Below are 21,672 nucleotides of genomic sequence, written 5' to 3'. Positions count from 1 at the left end.
TATTGTTAATACGTGACTATTACTATCATGGCTATTGATACTTTGAGTTTTTGCTGATTTTCCTCTCATCTCTATAGAATTGGGGCAGTCGGATGGTCCTAAAGTGGTGACTAACACATCTGAAATCTCTCTCCATGATGGAGAACAAACGAAACACTAAAGACCTTGCTTACTACAAAGATTGTGTAAGGGAATCTACAAAGTGTTCAGCTTCTGTTTCCTAAAGGTCAATAAAGGTTCAGTGAGGCAGGATGATTACTAAGGAGAGAAAATATTTACTATTTCATGATGCTCATGTTCCCCTCATAGGTGAACTGTTATGTTCAACCAGCCGCCATTTAGGCCTTAAAAACACAACTGAGTTAACAGAATAGATAGAGTAGAAAACTGGCTTTTTCTCTTCCTTCTTCGTTAAGGCTCAGGAAGCCAAAAGTCAGGGACATGAGAGAGAAATAGAGGGGGGCTCAGTTGTAAAGTTGGAGGTGGACAGAACATCTCCTTTTGTAACTGTCAGATGGTACCAGGAAGGCTGCTCATTTTCCACTAGAGTCTGCTGATGCGTGCAGAGTGCTGGGAATATCATATTAAGGGAAGCTGTTCTAGATTGCTTCACTGCCCCCTATTTATTTGATCAGAAAGCAGTTTTCATGGAAGACAGCAACAACAACAAATAAATAAAACAACAGAAGAAGAAGAAAGCAGTTGTACCCTTTTATTGGCACAGAAACTGTTCAAGGGTTGGTATGAATAAAAAGTTCCCCATAGTAAGACATGATGCTGTGGATCCCACTACTTGGAACTTCCTGGCAGCCAACCAAAGCACATCAATAAGACAAGGCCATTGCATTACAGGAGGGTTGAGGATTTACAGCAAGTGTATCATGCAGTGTAGCTCTGGAAGGACAATCATCTTGTGATGCAACTATTATTGCTCAAACCAGTAAATCTCAGCCTATTTATTTGTACTCTTTATACCTTTGAATGACTATGACTGCTTTACAAAGCCAGCTATGCATTTGAAGCCAAACGTGTCTAACTGAGTGCTTCCTAATTTCCTGTATCCTATGCTGAAGTCTGGAGATGAAATTTAATTAAAGAGTTCACCATCCACTCATCCAGAAATACAGGAGATAGGAAAGAACTGCCTCGTAATCAAGGAATGAGATATAAAGCACTGGACATAATCTACACTTCTGCAAGGGTTGACACTGGCGAAGCTAAAACAACAACATACTGTCAAATACTTATGTACTTTAGGTAAAAATAAAAAGTGTGTCGAAGAAAAAATTCTACAAATGATTTTTAAAAATTTGTATTTTGAAGAACGGGAGCACCGCCAATTGCATCAAGTTATAAAATACAGTAAGAAACATGTAAATAATGATCAGGTTTGCAAGTCCAATAAAACACAACATCTACAAAGAAAAAAATATATGTACTGTATAGTGTATTATAATAAAACCATTGGAGGTCCAATCAACACGTTGTTGAATTATATAAAAACAACTGTACAGTTTGCACAGGAATCGCTCCTTTCCGTCACCATTCTATTTCCCTCTCTCACCTCACAACACTTTTGCAGGCATTTTCTCTTGCAGCCTGTGAGTAGCAAGGCCCCACAAACACGGAGGCTGAAAAAGTCAGAGTTTGTATCACCACACAATGGATAAGAACACACACACACACACACATATACACACGCACACACACACACAGGGACTCTTGTATATTTAACTTCAGTATCTGTGCTTTTTTGTGTAAATGTACGGAGAGAGAATCCAGCAAGTATCAGAAGGCAGCCTTCTGTTGGTGCAACCTAGAAACGCACAGTTTTACTTTGAGTCCGCAGTTCAGGCCCCATCAAATAGTGGTGTCCCAGAGCTCAGAAGGCAGCCTATTGCAGGAGGCCCCTTCCGGCTTCTTCAGAAGAGTTGGCTTTTTACAAGGAGGTGGGGGCGGGACCCTGGGCTCAGTGTGGTGCAGGATTTGCTGCCAATCTTCTCTTTCCTCACAGAGCTTTCGCCTCCAGTCCAGGAGTTCCTGTAGGGCCACACTTTCATTCTCTGAAAGCCTCAGCTGATGGATTACCTGTTGGAGGAAAGAGAAGAAAAAAGAGTAGTACTAAATACACTGTGAATGAGCATGAACCGTGACAGCAGTGCCTGGAGTAAAGGGGCTGGGCTGGGGTGGAAATCACCGCCTCTGGAAATTGCATCAAACAATATCAGTTGTTAATTGCTGAATTAAGATGATCGATGTAACAAAATATTTAAGAGGTGGGTACACTGGTTAACATGCGATATGCCTCAAGTTTACACAAAAAAGAATGAAAGGCTTGTTTGCCCTTTGCCCCCTATTAACAGTACATTGTATTATATGACATCTTGTACTTTCTCTTCACTTAATTTTTCACGTTGTAATTCTGCCCATAGGAGACATTTCTGGATTGCTTAAACTTCACCCCATTCTAGGAACCGCTTCTCATTGTATCCACATAAATGCAATTCAAGCTCTTTTAGGATAACATGCCCACACTCCTGAATGCAATCCATCAATCTGAGGATGGATACTAACTCAAGAGGGACCTTTCATAGTTCTTGCAATATGAGAACACACCAGTAAAGAAACTGCTTCCAAGTGTTAGGTATTACCAGTGACAACTGCTAAGACAGAAAGCTAGCTCAGCAGGGTAGGAGAGCTGGGCTTGAGAATCATCTCCAACCTAGTTAGGGTATCTAGCCACAAGTTCTACTTTATGGTAGCAAAGCAAAGCCGTGGGGTAAACTAGTCCCAGTGTACTCTCTCTCTCAGACCTTGAGTCCACAAAATTAGAACTTGAGAGAGCTTAGCAGGAGAGCTTCAGAATATAGAATTGTATTGCCTATGTCTTCTTACTTCATTAGGATACCTCAGAGGAGACCCCAGAAGACTGTGCTTGCCCATTGCTGTCAGCTAGGGAACAATGGAACAAGTAGGTTACCTTACTATGTGTACCCCTTCTGCCAGCAGCCAGCAATTTCTGATTACTGAACATTGCAGAAACCATTTTTTCCCCACCAATCCTAAAGTTAACATGCTGATTTAAAAATACTAGATTCTGGAAATAAGAAAGGAAATACTGGTGAGAACAACAAGGAAATGAAAGGTTAATCCTATCTCCAAAGCACCTACTGCTGTGTTCCAGTGTCACTTCCATTCCCATCAGAACCCCCTCCATTAAAACAAAAGGAAATAAAACAAACACATAAGTGCTTATGGCTTTTATGTAAAGAACAGTCACTCGAACACAGCAAGGGTGGTTAATGTTCCAGGTCCAATTCTACAACAAACACCTTAGCCATGACACTGGAGCATATTCTTACCCTAGAAGAGGATTTTAAGGTATGGAATCAAGAAGATGGGCATACTACTAATAATAATCAGCAGAAGAAATGTAGTTATACACCCAGGATATGGATTTGACTTCCATGGCTTCTGTTTTCTAACACTGCATCCAGGTGCTCTGCGTGAGGCTGGAGAGTGAGGCTTCGAGCCCTGAAATGCAGAGCTGATCTGCTGCAGTGTTTCAGTGCTGAATCAGCCTTTTAGAGGTCTGAGTTAGCCTTCAGAGTTGACAGATTCCCAATCAAAGGCCCAGGAAGGTCAAGCCTAAGGAAAAAGTAAGAACTAGAGGTAGATTGGTCTTACTATAACTACAACCCAGTGGCAACCCAGCTAGCTCAATTCCTCACTATTAGACTGAGATGGTCAGCCCCTTGCCATAGCTTCCTATTAGACGACATAAGAACCTTCTTAGGTAGAAGAAAACATCATCTCTTGTATCTACAGTCTGTCTATACACAACGTTTAGCATGCAATCAGAAATTACTTTGTATGCGAAGACACAAAAAGATACACCAATAGACAAAAGATAAAACAGAAGCACTTGTGATCCAAATACTGGAGTTAGCTTATAAAGACTTAAAAACACCCACGTCTACATGTTTAGGAGAAGAGAGGAAAAAGACAAAATAGAAGAAAGGTTAGGAAATTTCATCAGAATATTGGAATACCTAAGGAGAAAATAAATGAACTGAAAATACAATAGTTGAACTTAAAACTCACGGCCATGTTTAATGGTATATTGGGCATAAACACAAAAGAAATTCCTGAATTCCTTTTCTGGAAGATAAATAATGCAGCAAAGCAATTTAAAACAGTTAAGTTTCCAGAACTGGTCAAAGACATCAGTACATATATTAAGAAGCTCAGCAAACCATAAAAAGTATAAGAACACAAACAAACAAACAAACACACCAGATAGATCATAATACAAATTCTGAAAGACAAATAAAAATTTGTAAAAATCAGAGAAAAAAGACACATTACTATCAAATGAGAGTAATGGCTGGCTTCTTAACAGAAATATTGGGAGCCAGTAAACAACAAATGACATTTTTAAAGCAGTGAAAAAAAAAAAAAAGTCAACCTAAAACTCAATGAAAACGCCCCTCAAAAATGAAAGTGAAATAAAGAAATTTTTAGATAAACAAAAATAAAGGTATTTATCATAAGAAGTCTTGCACTAATATAAAGGCTAAATAAAGTTTTTCAGGCAGAAAGAATATGAGTCCAGATGGAAACATGAACATTTATTTAGGAGGGAGTTAAGAACACTAGAAATAGTAAACACATGGGTGAATATAATATATTTGCTTGGAATGTCTTGTAGACTTTATATGTAAAAAAAAAAAAGTGTATACCAACAATAACCCACAAATTTGGAGAGGTCCAATGGAGTTTAGAGGTCCTAAGAAAGTGGTAAAACGAAGACATGTTAGGATGCAAGAAATCAAGGATGTTGATTTTATTCTCTAGTGTAACTACTAAAAGCATATTGAAAGTAGGCATAATTGACAAGTTAATGTAGAAACAAATGAAAGAACAACTATTAAAAGAAAAGAATAAGCTCTAAAAGAATAAACTCTCTAAAAGAACAAACTCTCTAAAAGAATAAACTCTAAAAGAAAGCAAGAAACATAGGAATAAAGGACATAAATTACGGGTGAATTCCTAACAAAAAAGAATAATGTATAAAAAGAAGCAAATACAAAACCCAAATTTCCACCTATTACTTGGTGTTATTCTTCAATCAGCTTATGAACATACGCTGCATTTATCTTGATTTTAGTGTGCTTGATAGACCATAAAACTTGATCATACCAAGCAGAAAATACATGCATTCTGTATTTCTATTAAATCCTAAACTGTTTTCAGCAGTTTTTCATAATGAGCAAAAACACACACTATGATCCCCTGATAAAACAGGAACAGACTTAAAGATTGAGTCACTCCACAGAAGCAGTGCCAATCTGCTGAGAGTGACTTTCAGCGGCTGCTGAGCTGCGCCAGGCTTGTAAGGAGGGATTTTGACATAAAATATTACAAATCTCCTGAGTCACTGCTGCTCTTTTTGAAAAAGGAATGCATCTTTGCCCTCTCAAAGTTTTGCTCTCAATGTTTACCAAAAATATCTGAATTCGCAAGTACATTATAAAAGGTGAAACTTACACACTTAAACCATTAGAAAGCACTTTCTTAATGAGGATATTGATGTCCTAAATAATGTAGTGAGTACAGAAGAATGCCATCCTTGAATCACCAGTAAGAGCTTTGTATGGTTCCTTAATAAGCCCAAATTTGACTGGTGTTTGCAATAATTAAGTAATGCTTACAATAAACCCTTTCACTGAGGAGTCCCTTATTTTCTATTGTGATAGGTATTAAGTAAAATCTGTCAGGTATATAAGGATAGTTGTCAGAATGGCATAAATGAGATGCTAAAATATTAACACTATTGATCTCCATTCTAAAAAATACTCAGAGATTTCACATAATATGTTTTAAATGCAAGTTAAAATTCTGCAGGAGACAGCTCAACATAGTGGAGTTCAGAGAGTATTTTAAATATATGGTCTGCAGGATAATAAATAGATGTAAGATCAGAAGATATGAACTTGTACGCCCTGAATAATGATTTTAAATTTACTTTATTTAGATCTGTGAAGCACAAGAATCATATCTGTCGTAGAGAGTGAAAGAACTTTAATATTTTACAATAGCAAACAAATAACTGCACTATGAATATTATGTAAATGGTAAAATAATAAATAAACAATAAAAAGTATTTAAAATATTATTCAGCACTAAAAAACATATAAATCAGTGCTTCACCATTTAAATTTCATATCCTTTGCTAAATAATAACAAAACTCCCAGCTTCTTTTACCATTATTTGGATGTTCAAAATAAATCAAATACTGTCACTACAAAGAGATCAAGGCAACAATAATTTTTTAACAAAAAATTAGTTTTGATATTGAAAAAGAACCACTTCTTTGCAGAAAGAGGAGAAATGACTCAGGATTAGGGATACTGCTACTGATGTGAACTTGGCATTAGTTGGCTTCACACCAAGTATAATTTACGGTGATTTGTTTGTAAGAAGAAGGAAGCCATATTGGTCCCTTTAAACATTAAGCTGGTTTTTCATGGGTCTAAAAGATAAGTCTTCACCTCATGTCCAGATAACTAGTCAACTATTTACTTTATTTTCTGGATATTTTATATAATAGTTTTTCTACACAACATTATCTTTCAGAGACAAATGTTATAAATGGGAAAAAAATGTTGCATATCCTACAAACATTTAGGTGTCTGTGTTGTCCAGCCTCTGTGTTAGGTGTTCTGGGTTAGATGAATATGGCAAATGCCTACTTCAAGGACATCTTAGAGAAGCAAAACACATAAGTATCTTAGTGTTGTAGATGGCTTGAGAGACCCAGGAAAGGAAAAAAGGGAGTAGTTCATTTACCTGCAAAAGTGGATATTATGGAAGAGGCTCTGGAGAGGATTCAGAAAGAAATTAGCTTTTTATTTGATTTCTTTTTTTGAGAAAAGAGATAGCCACCAGTTGAAAAAGAGAGGAGAGAATAGGTAGGAAAGGGATTTCCACAGGGCTTGAGATTAGAAATGTAGATAAATGCCAATAACACATATGTTATTTGACTTCATTCTTTAACAGGAAAATGCAAACCACTTGAAGAAATTGATGCTGATTTTCAGGAGAAGTAGTGTATTAGTCAAGGTTCTCGAGAGAATTATACATATTCTTGATATATATATCCTTGAAAACATACACATTTATCAAGAGATTTATTATAGGAATTGGCTCACATGACCATGGGGATTGGCCAGTCTGAATTCTGGAGGGCAGGCTGCAAGATGAGAACTTGACAAAGGTTTCTCCAGAGAAGCCCTACAAATTGAGAACTCCAAAGAAGGTGACCATGAAATCCCTAGAAGAAGTTGGCCAGCTGAAGTAGAGATAGGAATCCTTCCTTTTCTCTTTCTCTGACTACTGAAATCTTGATTTCTCCCTTTAAAACCTCCGACTGATTGGGTGAGGGGACGCCCCTCATTGAGAGGGGCAATCTCCTTTGTTGACTGTAGATGTATTCAGTCATAGAGGTATTTAACTTACTAATAATTTAAATCCTTCTCTAAAATATCCCCATAGTAATGCTCAGGCCAGTGTTTGCTTGATCAAACAACTATATACCATAACCTGGCCAAGCTGACATGACATGACATGACAACACAAACAGTGTAGTTGAAGAGCCCGAACTCTGCAGCCAGACTGCCTGGATTAGAATCCTAAATTTTCCACTTAACATTATTGTATAACATTAAGTAAGTGACTTATACATTATCAGCTCTCTCATCTAGAAAGTAGGATTACAGTAATAATTTACCTCATAAAGATTTGGTGATGATCATATGAAATAATACATACAAGTCACTTAAGATCTTTTGTTTGTTTGTTTGGCTTGTGCAGCTCCGGGAATCGAACCCGGGTCTTTGACATTTTAGGCGAGAATTCTACCACTGAGCCACGCCTGCACTGCCCACTTAAGATCTTTGTGGACTATTATTTTGTTATTATTAACTCTATGATTTGATACAGTTCTTTAATTTTGCTGATTGTGCTAATGACTAAATAATTGTGGCTTTGTATATATATAGCATATTTTCTTCTTTTATTATTAAAAACAAACTCTCAAAATGCTATTAGCATATGGGATTTATTATTTATCTGATTTAGGTGTGATTTAAAAGTAAAGAAAGTTATACAGGAAAAAATGATGAAAAGACTAGAGGTTTTTTGAGTCCTTGGGGTAAGATAAAAGGGGTAAAAACAGATTTTAGTGAGCTGTTTAAATAACTTTCTGAAATTGGTTTCTTCAAATGTATTTTTTTCAGGAGATCTCAAGTTCTTTCATACACTAAAATTTTGCTTTTTTTCATAATATTTTTTTAAAAAAGAAATGGAATTGTGTTTGGGATCATCTGGATAGTTAACTTCCATGCTAGTGCTCAGTTTTTATTTTCTGCCTTTGTGTTTTATTTACAAATATTTATTTATTTAAAAATGCTGCGTCAGCATTTTTAATATGCACCTTCCTCTCAGGTTGACACAAAAGTATTAAAGAAATTGCTGCAGGTTAATGAGAAAAGGGTAGAGGGATTTACTCTGCAAATAAAGCATTGTCCTCAGAAAAGGGAAAACACATTAGAGTAGAGAGGTTCAAAAATTGCCTAACTGTCAAAAAAAAAAAAAGTGGTGGAGTTTTTGGTTAAACTGCCCAAGATGATAGGAATGCACCAAAGTCAACAGAACTTGTGCTAAAGTAGTCAGTACCATATTTCATGTTTGGAACACTGATTTCATTTCAGCCAAACAAAATTATACCTAACAGGAATGCTGTTAATTTTTATTTTTTGGTTTTGTTTGTGTTCTGTGTTGAATTTTTAAATTTGCTTTGGTTGAACAGTTATAATGAGATGTAAAATGATTAAAAAATTAATGATTTTTTTAATAAAATAATTTAAGAAAAGTTAAGGGTTAAGGAGAATATTTTTCAAATGAAAAGTGTTATGTAGATTATGCAAGTCAGAGAAAAACGGTTTTATTTCATACGGGAAGAATTAGCTACTGCCTGACTCATCAAGAATCCAAAATGAGTTCTTCAATCTATATCCAAAGTAACAAACCCAGTGAACTTACTTAGAATTTAAAAGGAGTAAGTATATAAATGCCTGGGTTCATGCTTGAGTGATGAGAGAAATGTTATCACAACGTATTAAAGTAGTGGTTTCATGGTTTTTTGGGGGCGGGGCAGGTAAAGTTAGTGGCAAGAGGACAACGGACTTCCACCTAGTCCAGAAAAGGGAGTGGAAGAGAGTTGCTTCAATGGTACCAGTCTAACCCTGAACAAAACCTTGTACTTGAAACTTATTACACATCCCACATTTACACATACGGACCTTTCAAACACTATAAAGCCCTGGGAACTTACTAAAAATGCTCTGTTACTCTGAAATTACTTTAAGAGTGCGAGGTCCTAGACTCATTACTTACTCTGAACCCAGACATGCACAGATGGGGTGAACGACTAGTGGGTGGGGTCCCTGCAAGTGAGGGGTGGGCTCTCTTCCTAAGTAACCACATACTTAAGAAAGGCTAAAGAATGCGGTGCTTTGGGTTTACAGTGATCAAACAAGCTTATACGCTGCCCCAAATTACTATTTTTGGACAGCATGGGAAAAAAGCAGCAGTATTCTACCAAAGGTTTTTTCTTGAAAATTATTTTGTGATTTTTATTTTTAAATTTGATATTCAAAAGAGGCGTGAAAGCTCCAGAGCTTTGGAGGGCACTCACAATTCAGGACGAGAAGGCAGCAAGTCACGGTTTACAGGGAGATGGGACATTCTGACCCCTTGAAGGAACCGACAGATGTGTGCAAAGCAGTATTAAGGATGTTGCCACCACCAGGCGCACTGGCTGGGTTGCACTTAAGGCTCAGTCAGCATTTTTAATATGCAACCTCCTCTCAGTTGATTGTTAACCTAAGACATGGCCTGGATTGCACCTATTGCTCCATATTCACTTTCTGCTTTTAAGACAGAATTACATAATGAAAAAACTAAGCCACGTACATTCAATAAATATGTATGACTCTGAATCCCAGATTTCAAGCTACTCGGCATGAGTGGACAGATTTATAAACGATCATGGCGCAAACCTATTTCCCTGTGGGATGGGATACTTATCTTTGAACAAAGTCCCTTCCTCTCAGCAGGTTTTTACAGAGAATCCCTGTCACAGAAACAGCAATCCTTAGAAAATGACAGTGCAACTTTAGGCCTTAGGCCAGTATGATTATTGTCTCCATAACTCAGTGTGGGGGGTTAAATAAATTTGTTTTGTTCTGTTCCTGGGAAAAATCTTGCTGATTTGATATTTAGAAGCTCAAGATATGAACCTAATTCTCATTTCCTCACCCAGACTGCAAATATCTTGTGTTAGTCGAGAGACATCAACGAGATAGGAGGATCATTTGTACAGAATTGTAAAGATGGAGTGTGCAGAAGTTCTGTTTCTGAAGTGGGACACATAATTAGTTCGCTTATTTTCAGGGGTTAAAAACCACTATCTCTCATAACGAAGAGGGAAACACAACATGAAAGTTATTACTTATGTTTTTATTTACTAATTTTCAATAGTGTCCTACTGTAGCCTTAATAGAGCCCTCTGAAGTGACCCATTTCAAAAATGCAATATAAGTTGTCTTGGATTTCAACGAATGATATCAATAAACATAAATCAGTACATTGTTGCTGATTTTTACCATAAGTCTTTCCCTAGGAGAGAGATAAAAATAGCCTTTGTTAAATAATTCATATGTAAAATCATGTTGATGTTCATTTGTCACAGAATTGATTTTTTAATGACCATTCACCCAAAGGTGAAAAAAGGCATTTACTGACATTTATGGAAATTAAAAGAAGAGTGTCTTGGCAGGTTGAATAGTCAAATATTAGTGTTTCAAATGTAAATCCCATTACCACTTGGTGCTAATGAGATAGAGAAAAAAACATAAGAAAATGAAATTTGAAAAAACAGTTTATAACACCGAAGTCTGCCTAAATAGAGTCTAAAGGTATGGCATAAAACAAAATGTGACTCAAAAAGTCTTTGATTAAAGGGTTTGTACATTTCCATACTTCTTAAAATCAAGAATATTATCTGAAAGCAAAAAACAGCTTTTGTGAGGTTTAGGCACAAAAGAGTTGATCCCTCTTAATTTCTGTAATAGTCATTTATACAGCAATCTAAATAAATTCACTCTTGGGATTTTTTTTTCCCTTGTCGCCTAAGGGTGAAATAAGGGAAAATTTTTCTTTAAAAGCCAAGCCAGAAGTTCCATCTGCACAACAGGCCCTGAAGGAGGGAAGAAAGAGGATTTTAATTTTTTTTTTTTACCTTTTTCTGTACACTGTGATTTTCTAAAAAATCAACAACTATCCTTTACTTTTATAATAAGTTACATTATAGTGGAATACAGTCAACATAATTAAAACAGGAATGTCTATTTCCATTTTGCAGCTGATTTTAACTTCTCAAGTTCATACCCCTGAGTTATAATGGACTCTGAGTGAATGTGTATGCTTCTTAATATTAAAGTAATAAAATAGAAATTTATGAGTGTATTGCAAATCATACAATATAATTATTTTGTGACATATAGGATATGGATTCTTTTTATGAGCTCTGTTCTTTTACCTCAATGCACTTACAAACATAGCAGTATAAGTAACTAGTAGATTGTAGTAAAAATTGATGGCAGCTATTTAGATTATAATTACTATTATAGTAATAGGAATCAAATCCAGGAAATATATGGGAAAACAGACATGTTATACTAGAAACAGAGTGTAAGAATATTACAATTCTCTTTTTCTTGTGATGATATAAGAGGCCTAATGAAAATATCAGTTAGTGTGATGGTGGGTAATTAACCAACTAGATATTATCTCTCTGAAGATTAAATCTGCTCATGTCATTTGCTTGTCCAAAGTGCGGGCCACGGTGGCTCAGTGACAGAGTTCTCACCTGCCATACCAGAGACCCAGGTTTGGTTCCCGGTGCTTCCCCATGTTAAAAAAAAAAACAAAACTTCAATGCCATCCCTTTCTCCCAGTCTAAAGAATCAGGTCCATATGCCTTAACATGTTATAAAAAGCCCTATATTTTCGTGCCACAACCGATTATTTCAGCGTCATCATCATCTATTCTCACATAGACTTTATATTTCAGTCCAACAAAAGGTACCCAGAGCATACCCTGCAATTCTATTTCTTTTTCCTATAATAGTCCCAATTCGTATGCTCAATATAGAAATTCTCTGCCTGAAGAAATTCTCTGAGTATTTCCAGGTCCATCTTTAATTTCATCTTCACAATTTTTTTTGTAGTTTTAAAACATTTTCACATATTATTTATATTCTAATTGATACAACCACTTGAAATAAATAATGTATTATTAATCTCATTTAATAACTGAAGAAATATGTTTTAAAAACCCAAAGTTATTTGCCTACTGAGTAGTAGGTTCAGAATGCAAATTCAAGTACATGACTTTAGTGGACTAACCTATGTACTAATTACATTGCCTTCCAAGAGATTTTCCTTGTCTATTAGTCAATTAACGAATTGCTTTAAACAATTATGAAATGGAAGACACTGTGATGGGATAAAGATGCACAAAATATGACCTGGTCTTTCAAGAGGCTTCCATCCAAATTGAGCTGTAAGACATAAATGCATACAAAGTTGAATGAATTAAGATGCTTAGACAAGACAGGGCAGCTCAGCGCTAATTGACTAATAATTTATGCAAATCATTACTGTTGTTGGAACACAGAAGAGAGACGACTCATTTCAAGGCAATATAGCCAAGAAACTCGTATTTAAATGTGGGATGTTTTTCTAGATTGAAAAGATGAGCATCATGAGATGTGATATAGTATTTTAGAGTTCGTTTTGAAATAGCAATAGAGCCACAGTTAAGGAAGGAGATGGGCACAGGCATGAAAGTGGGGTAAGCAAGGCTCCAGATCATGGTAGCAAAGTATTCCAGAGCTTTCAGCGGACAGGGGACCCAGGTGGAAGACTACTTTTCCTCACCTGTCAAATTACCCAGGGTCAATTTGCATTGTTTTGTAGGACACAATTTACCTGTTAATGTATTAACCCATCAATTTCCCCCCCACCCCAGAAACAACCACAATCTGAGGATTACAATATTAAATATAACTAAATTAGAATAAGAAAAACCGTTGTATGAAACTATTGGATGTTGATGGAGTTATTAACATAATCCAAATATATTTAAAAACATCAGCTGCAATTAAGAAAGGAGCATAGTTAACAGCTCCCTGGACCATGGAATTTATAGCAGAGGGGAAGTGAGTGTCTTCTCTGCCATCAACCTTTATTCTCCCCGTGAAATTTAGTTACTGATTAGAACCAACCATTTGAGAACTGTGGATAACACAGGTATTTCTTTATAACCACTAAATGGGTCCAAAAGATCTTGAAATTATCAAAACATTTCTCTGGTTGTCCTGCTTATTGTAGGGGATTAACTTCATCCCTGAGGGAAATTAAGTCCACTGATCTTGATGAATTTCTGAGAGACCAGTTGTTAGAGGTTATAAATTTTTGAATAGTTTTTTTATGCTAATGGTGGGAGCATTATTGATCATTACTTTATATTTAAAAGATTGACAATATTTCAATAATTCTATCGTCAGAGTATATGAACAGGCATCATTTTACTATGTCAGTGACTATAGACTGCTAAATAATAGAGGCTAGATTTAGTTAATTAGGTACTATAAATATTAATTCTTGGCAGCAAGATGGAAGACATTATACAAAATAAATGGTAGTTAGGGCTACCTGAAATGTTATAATAGAAAAATTCCAAATACCAGTGGGTTGGCTCAACAGAGGTATATTTCTGGCTCACATTAGAGCCAACATTAGTGTGTCTGATTACGGAATAGCCTTCCGTGTTGTCATGAATGCACTTTGCCTCTTCTGGGGTCTTGGAATATTCCCTACTCAGCTTTTGGGTATGAAAGAGCTGAGAAGATCAGGGAAAGCACATTTGTATGGGCTAAGCTTGAATGTGGCTCCCTTTCACAATTGGTTAGACCTCAGTCACATGCCTATTCAGAACTGCAAGAGATGCTGGGAAATGTGTCTAGCTATGTGCCTCACAAAAAGTAGAAATGGATTTGGCAAGCACAGGGTCTGCAACTGTGACCCTGGGTCAGTTTCAGTGCCTTTAAGATATAGTTATGACAAACCATGCAGGTGCAAATACTAGATATAATAGACAAAAAGTAAAAGATGTCAGGATGGATTAAGAAGGAACATGAGACAAGTTTTGGCTAAAGTAGGCAAAATATAATGAGAGCAAACCTTTTCAGTCAAAAATTCTTTCTGAAAATAGATAATAAAAACCACCTGCAAGTGTATAAAAATTAATTAAAATCCACTTGGCCTTCAAAAGTTAGGCTTTTTATATCATTGACTTCATAACACTTCTTTTCAGTTTCACAGTTCACCTGTTTTATACCTATATTTTCTGGCAGTGTAAAAAATACAAAGCGACACTTTTAAACAATAATGGAATCAGAAATCGGAGATAAGCCAAGTCTCCTAAGGTCATAAAATAAATTTCTTCAGCAATGTTAGCTGATTATGTTTCAGTACAATGGGAAACTTTGTCTTCTACTAGCTTGAATTTTGTTTTCAAAATTGTCAGGGCACTTTAGTGTACAAAGCACTGTACTTACTAACTCAGGAAATCTGGCCCCTTTTCTAATTTTTTTGGTATCTTGAGCATTAATAGAACTATATGTGTATTTATTTTCCACTTGCAGAAAAGGCAAGCATATATACTTTTCTTATACTCTGAGCAGATCAAAGTTACCAAAGCAAAGACATAATGTAATATAGCCATAGAGAACATCTACATTTAGTCTCTTTCTGTGATTTATAACTCAAAATGTCCCCTTCTCTAGAATTAACTCTTAAAACTAATAGTAATTTCTACTTCTCTTCATTTAAACATCCAGTAATATTTTAAAGTTGCTTTCATTCTGTTAAATTGGCCATTGCTTTAATTTTCTCAAAGTATCACAAAGTTAACATATATTTCTGTATACCAACAATTAAAAATGATATACAATACTAATTATTTTTGAAAAATATTCCCAAACTATAATAATTTTAGGATTTTAAAACTGAGCACTAATACGTATGCCTCTAATATGTTACAAAATCTTATTTTAGCTGAAAATCATATAGTGGGATTGAAATAAAATGCTGCTCATATAAACTAATTTTATTTAACTGAAATTTTTAAAACTAAATTCAGGATGCTATACGCAGTTATCATTTTAGTTCACGATGACATGGATTCAATTTTACTAAATTGAACAATGAACCTTTTTGGGGGGGAAGGAGTGTGGATTAACATTTTCCTAACCCTCTTTGCCTTTATTTAAGTTTCCAATCATTACATAGAAGCTTGAGTAACCCACATCATTTATTTAGTTTTTTAAATTGAATATGAATAGCTTCAACTAAGTTTGATAGCCATTTAAAACACCAGTGAAGTAAATTGTTTTATTTCTGTAAGAAATATCCATTTTCCGCATTTTTATTTCCCTAACATTGCCAGTACATATTTTTGAAAAGTAGTTACTTATGAATGAGTTCTTCATCTCCTTCACATGTTCAGCATTGTAAACATTTCAGGTCACCTTTAAATTGTAAGACTGTCTCACATATTGACTTTTTAACTCAGAATAGTTATGTTATTGAAAGCCCAAGAAGACATTTGTGTAAATGGTGTATGCAATTCCTTTTCTTGGCCTTTCATTGTGTCCCTGAATAAGCTATTACTTGGGTATTTCCAGTACATCCAAGTTCTGTATAACTGACCTTTGGGGTTTACCTATTCCCAGCAACCACAAACGTTTTCTTGTTAATCCAGTTATCTTTTAAATATAGCAACTGGGCATTGCTACCCTCAGTCCAAGTTCCATTCACTGGCATTATCATAATCTAAAACTAGAAACACTGATATAACAGATTGAAGAACTACTAAGACACTGGTCATAATTCTCCATTTTTCTTGATGAAACAAGTACTCTGATTTGCATTGCTTGATGAAATGCTCATTGACATCTTCTATAAACAATATGTAACTAGTCAAAGTAAAAGATGATATTGAATATTTCCAATGGTTTCTTTATCAAAATTTGATTGAATGATTTTTTGTGACCTTTATCAGTCAGAAAAGCAACAGGTTTTTTTTTTATTGCACATTCTAAAACTTAATACTGCTATAAACCAGAGAAAAGCCCCCAAAACACAGTACAAAAACAACAACACGAAGCAATCAACAAACAAGACACATTTAGGTACTAATATTAAGGAAAGGTAATTTACAAGTAATTTATTCTTTTATTATTTGTTCTAAACTCCTTACAGATATAAATTTCTGATTAAAAGTTATTTTGTATTACATGTTAGAATTTGGAATGATTGTTAACTAGAAAAGTGATATATGGCTATATATATCAAACTTCAGTGAATTGGTACTAAGAAAGCCATCACCAATACTCTGTATTACCCTAATCCTAAGGAAACTGTACTTTATGATATCACACTTAATTATTAACTTATGGTTATTTGCAGCTACCTGTCAAAAATTTCATCTGTTTAGTATCTTTTGCCATCCTTAAGTCCTTCTAGAGAATTTGATTTTATTTGCCTTTCTTTAATTTACCAACTTCAGGTAAATTCTGTACTATTTCCCAGGTGCCATTTGCTCTACTGATTTGATGTAGATGGTTGGTTAAAACACAAACACATAAAAAACAAATGCCCATATTTTATTTATATTTATCATATTTCTTTATATTATGTTGCCAGACTTTGCTTAAGCCATGCACTTATATTGCTAGTCAACAACTAGCTTCAAGAACAAATATAAATTTCAGTCAGACTTTCTCCTCACCATTTCAATAAAATGGCTTCAGTCTGAGTTATCAATAACCTCCATTTGCAAAAGCCAGTGTTCACTTCTTCAATAATTATTTTACTTGATTTATCAAGAACATTGAAAATAGCCTATCCCTCCTTCCTTCTAGTATACTTGATTCACTTGGCCATGAGAATACTGCATTTTCTTGGTTTTTCAGCTTCAGTACAAGTCATTCCTTCCTCTGAGTCTCCTTTGGTGAATCCTTTTCCTGTCTCTGGTGTGTTCATGGTAGAGGTAGAACTTTTTCTTCTCTGCTTTCATTTATGTCCTTGTAGGGCTCATCTAATTTTAGGGATCTAAATAACATCCATATGCTATAATTCACAAATTCGTATATCTAGTCTAGACCTCTCCCTTGAATCCCACACTCATAGACATAGCTGAAACTCAACATGTCTACTAGGAAGTGTAAGTGAGATCTCCAACATGTCTGAAATGGAACTTCTGGTCTCCCACATGACTCTACCAATCATTATCCTCATTTTGTTTCATGGTTATTCCATTCATTGAGTTACAAAGGCTAGAAATTTTTGAGTGATACTGTTTCTTTTTTTTCTCATACCCTACAATTTATCAGAAAAATCCTGTGGACTGTTGACTTGGCTTTTAAATTATATCCAGAATCATCCCTTTGTGGTAGTTTGGAGTTGCTATGTACCCCAGAAAAGGCCATGTTCTTTTAGTCTATTCTAGTGGGTGTAGACCTATTATGGATGAAAGACATTAGTTGGGTTATTGCAACTGAGAGGTGACCAGCCCATTCAAGATGGGTCTTGATCCTTTCTCTGGAATCCTTTGTGAGAGAATAAAAGACAGGAAAAGCTCAGAGAGCTCAGAGAAACACCCAGAGAAGTTTGGAGAGGTAGAGCTCCCAGAGTTGCTGAGAGAGGAAGCCATTGAAGCCAGAAGCCAAAAGCAATGAAACTCAGGAGAGAAGGACAAGCACATGTCGGTCATGCGCTTCCCATTTGATAAGGAATCCCAGATTCCAGCAGCCTTTCTTTGGAGAAGGTATCATTCAGTTGATACTGTAATTTGGACATTTTTATGGCCTTAGAATTGTAAATTTATATGCTAATAAAGCCTAATTGTAAAAGCCAACCCACATACGGTATACTGCATTCTGGCAGTTTTAGAAAACTGAAACACTCTTCTTTACCAACCATGATCTAAGCCACAGTTTTCTTTTACCTGGCTTACTCCAACTGGTTGCCATACCTTTACTCTTATCCATTTTACAGTTTATTCTGAACACATCAGTCAGAGCGATGCCGTTAACATAATGCCAGATCATGTAACTCTTCTGCTCAAAATTCTACAATGGTTACAATGGTTCCCTGTTTAATTCTATAAAATCTATAGCCTTTTATTATGTTATGAGTTACACTGTGTCTCTCTGAAGACATATGCAAGCCCTAACCACCTGTTCTATGAATGCGACCCTATTTGGAAACAGCATCATCATGGGTGCTTTTAGTTAAGAAGAGGCCAAACTGGAATAGAGTGGGGTCTAATAGATTAAGACTTGCCCTTATAATAAAGGGAGAACTGGAAACAGACAGAAGGGAGAACACCACATGATGAATGAGGCAGAAAACATCACAGATTGCTTCCAAGCCACTGCCAGAAGCCAGGAAAGAGGCAGGGAATAAATTCCTTTCTACAGACTTCAGAGGAGGCATTGGCTCTGCTGACACTTCAAGCCTTCAGAAGTGTGAGACAATGAATTTCTGTTGTTTAAACCATCCAGCAGCCCTAGGAAAATAAGACACCTTTACATGGTCTGCCTCCATTCCCTCACGCTTCATTTTCCTGCTGCTCTCCATAGCATTCACTCAATTCTAGCTATATTTGCCATCCTGCAATAGAGGCATGCTCCGACTTCATGTCCTCGCTATTCCCTCAGCCTGGAATGTGCTCCCTCAACATCAACATGACTAACTCCTTGATCTCCTTTTGTTGACCACCTGACTCCACTCAACCCAGCCTTTCTCCACACCACCCTTGACATTTGTAGTTCTGAAAGCCTTGTTTTATCTGTTCTTTTAAAATGTCTCATTGCCTCTTACAATACTACATATTTTACTTATTGGGTATTGTTTAATTTCTCCTTCTAGAATTTAACTTTCATGATGGTGAGTATACCTGTTTTGTAGACCAAAGAATACCTGTTTTGTAGACCAAAGGATATCTGTTTTGTAGACCTGTACCTCATACAAGTAGGTTCACAATACATTTCTGTTGAACAAATGAGTAAACTTCTGAAAATTTAATTATATGCAATTAACACCCTTTGAATTAAAAAAAACTATACATGCATTACTATATACTATTGGTTGTTTCATACATAATGCATAAATATATGCATGTCATAGTACAGTGTTTATATATATATATATATATATATATACATATATATATATACACAGATATGCATTAAAACCGTGTATATTGCATTTTATGAGCAATATGAGTGATCTTCCAGAGTCGTTTTCATGGTATGTGACTTTTACATTACCTTGCATGAGGACTTAGGACCTAAGCGCTATATGAGATGCGATTTCATTGTAATACTCTCTAGTTAAACAACTGCCTATGATTCTATTTGCCAAGCTTTTTGACGTATTTCTTAACACAGACTGAATTAAAATATTTGATAAAGTTAGGAAAAATTATATCAGTTTCCTTTTTGTAATTCTTCTGAGGTTGCCACTGGTTGATGATTAAGTCAAAATGGCATTTTTCGAGTGTTGGGAATATGCATAATCAATAAGCTCAAAAGTCTATCAAGGGCTACATACACAAGTGGGATAATACAACTAAATATGTTACATAAAAGAGAAAAGTATTATAGAGTTACTGGAACAAAGTTATAGTGGTAATTAATGTTATAGAAGGGGTGTGCAGGGAAGGCATTAAAGAGGAAAATAACATGAAAGAGAAATCTGGAAGGTTATAGATAAACAGAGAGAAAAGTCCAAATATGGCGGCATAAGAAGCATTAGTAGTTAGGTTGCCATTGCATTGTAAAAGATGTGGAGTAATTGTTTATATATATATATAAAATATAAAATTGTATTGCTAGCATACCACTCTTAAAAATAAAGCCCAGGTGTTTAAAATCCTAAAGGCAATAAGCAAACTTATAAATATTGAAAAATACACAGGAAAATCCCATTAACACAGTAGGGGAAGAAAGAATTTCTTGAACAGGACAACAGAATCACAACCATAGTGGTAGGTAGTAATCTGTTTGATGATATGAAAATTATAAATTTCTGCTTAATTAAAAATACCCTAAGTTTGGCTAAGATGGGGTTAGCCCAATATAGCTTATTTTTCTCACTGATTAATTACAACTAAAAACTTTGGACAAAATAAAAAATCATCTGAGGACTCTGAAAAGTAAACCAAAGCTAGTTATTTGTAAATGAGAATCAAAACTTGGAGAATGAAGGCAAAATAAAGACAGTCTCAGGGTAAAGAAAACTAAGAGAATACATTGCCTGCAAACCTGCACTAAATGAAATGCTAAAGGAAGTTCTTCAGGCTGATGGGTAGTGACAGCAGAGGGAAATCTAGAATGCCAGAATTGAAGGAGATCAGCAGAAATGGTATGTTGGGATAAATAAAACAGATTATTTTTCCCACTCAAGTTTCTTTAAAATATGTATGACATTTGAAAGCAAAAATTATAACATTGTCTGGGGAGTTTTAATATATGTAGAAGCAATACATGTGACAACTATAACATAAAGGTCAGTGGTAGGATGTAAAGGGATGAGTATAAGTTGACTGTAAGCAGGCTGTGAAAAGTTATGGATGCACTTGTAATCTCTAGAGCAACCGGTCAAAATAATGCAAAGTCATATAATCAAAATAACAATAGATAAATTAAAATTTTGAAACAGTCATATAACCCAAAAGAAGGAATCAAAGGGGAAACAGAAGACAAAAAGAGTGGGGATAAATAGAAAAAAATTAAAACTGATAGACTTAAATTCAATCACATTAAAAATCATATTAAAATGTAAATGGGGAGAGGCAGGGGAAGGTGGGACAGGTGGGAAGGTGGGACAAAATGGGAGAGGCAGTGCAAGAGGGCAGCATAGTGAGATGTGGAATTTATTTTGTCCTTCAAAGCTACATAGTCATAATGGTTCAGAACAACTGGTGAGGGAACATCAGTGAGCAGACACACAGTATACTCCAATCTGGACCAGGCAGAAGAGCTGAGATCCCACACAGAACTGAAAATCCCCTAAGCTGTGGAAGCTAGCACCCCTCCCTCACAGGCATGGCAGGCTGATTCCCTGAGGGGGAAGGAACAGACCTTGCTAGTACCAAGCTATAATTGCAGAATTAATTTAAAAATTCTGACTACTGAAAACAGGCCCCCAGCACAGACAAACCCAGAATAAGCACTAAAGAAACTAGGAGTTTTTGCCTCAGCAGAGAAGGGCTGATAGTAAAAACAAAACAAAACAAAAACAAAAACAAAAAATAAAAACACAGGCTTTTTGAGTTGCACAGCACAAAATACTGGAAAAAGTCATAGAGCCACATACCAACTCAAACTTCTGATTGGCAAATGCAAGGAGGGGGGTCTGGCTCTGAAAAGGCTTATTATTATTATTATTATTATTATTATTATTATTTT

At 35.6% G+C, this 21,672-nt stretch overlaps 1 protein-coding gene across 7 annotated transcripts in view; it reads right to left on the bottom strand.

Moving 5' to 3' along the window:
• Positions 1–715: 715 nt before the first annotated feature.
• Positions 716–21,672, bottom strand: part of MYO16 (myosin XVI) — a 717,568-nt gene continuing 696,611 nt past the window's right edge. For all 7 annotated transcript variants that reach the window (XM_077158660.1, XM_077158661.1, XM_077158656.1 and 4 more), the window contains one exon: positions 716–2,088. In XM_077158660.1, the coding sequence (XP_077014775.1) occupies positions 1,861–2,088 (228 nt within the window). In that variant the 3' untranslated portion in view covers positions 716–1,860. The remainder of the gene's footprint in view (positions 2,089–21,672) is intronic.

Source organism: Tamandua tetradactyla, chromosome 4 (assembly GCF_023851605.1).
Source record: "Tamandua tetradactyla isolate mTamTet1 chromosome 4, mTamTet1.pri, whole genome shotgun sequence".
Taxonomy (NCBI): Eukaryota; Metazoa; Chordata; class Mammalia; order Pilosa; family Myrmecophagidae; genus Tamandua; species Tamandua tetradactyla.
This window is presented reverse-complemented; position numbering and strand designations above follow the sequence as displayed.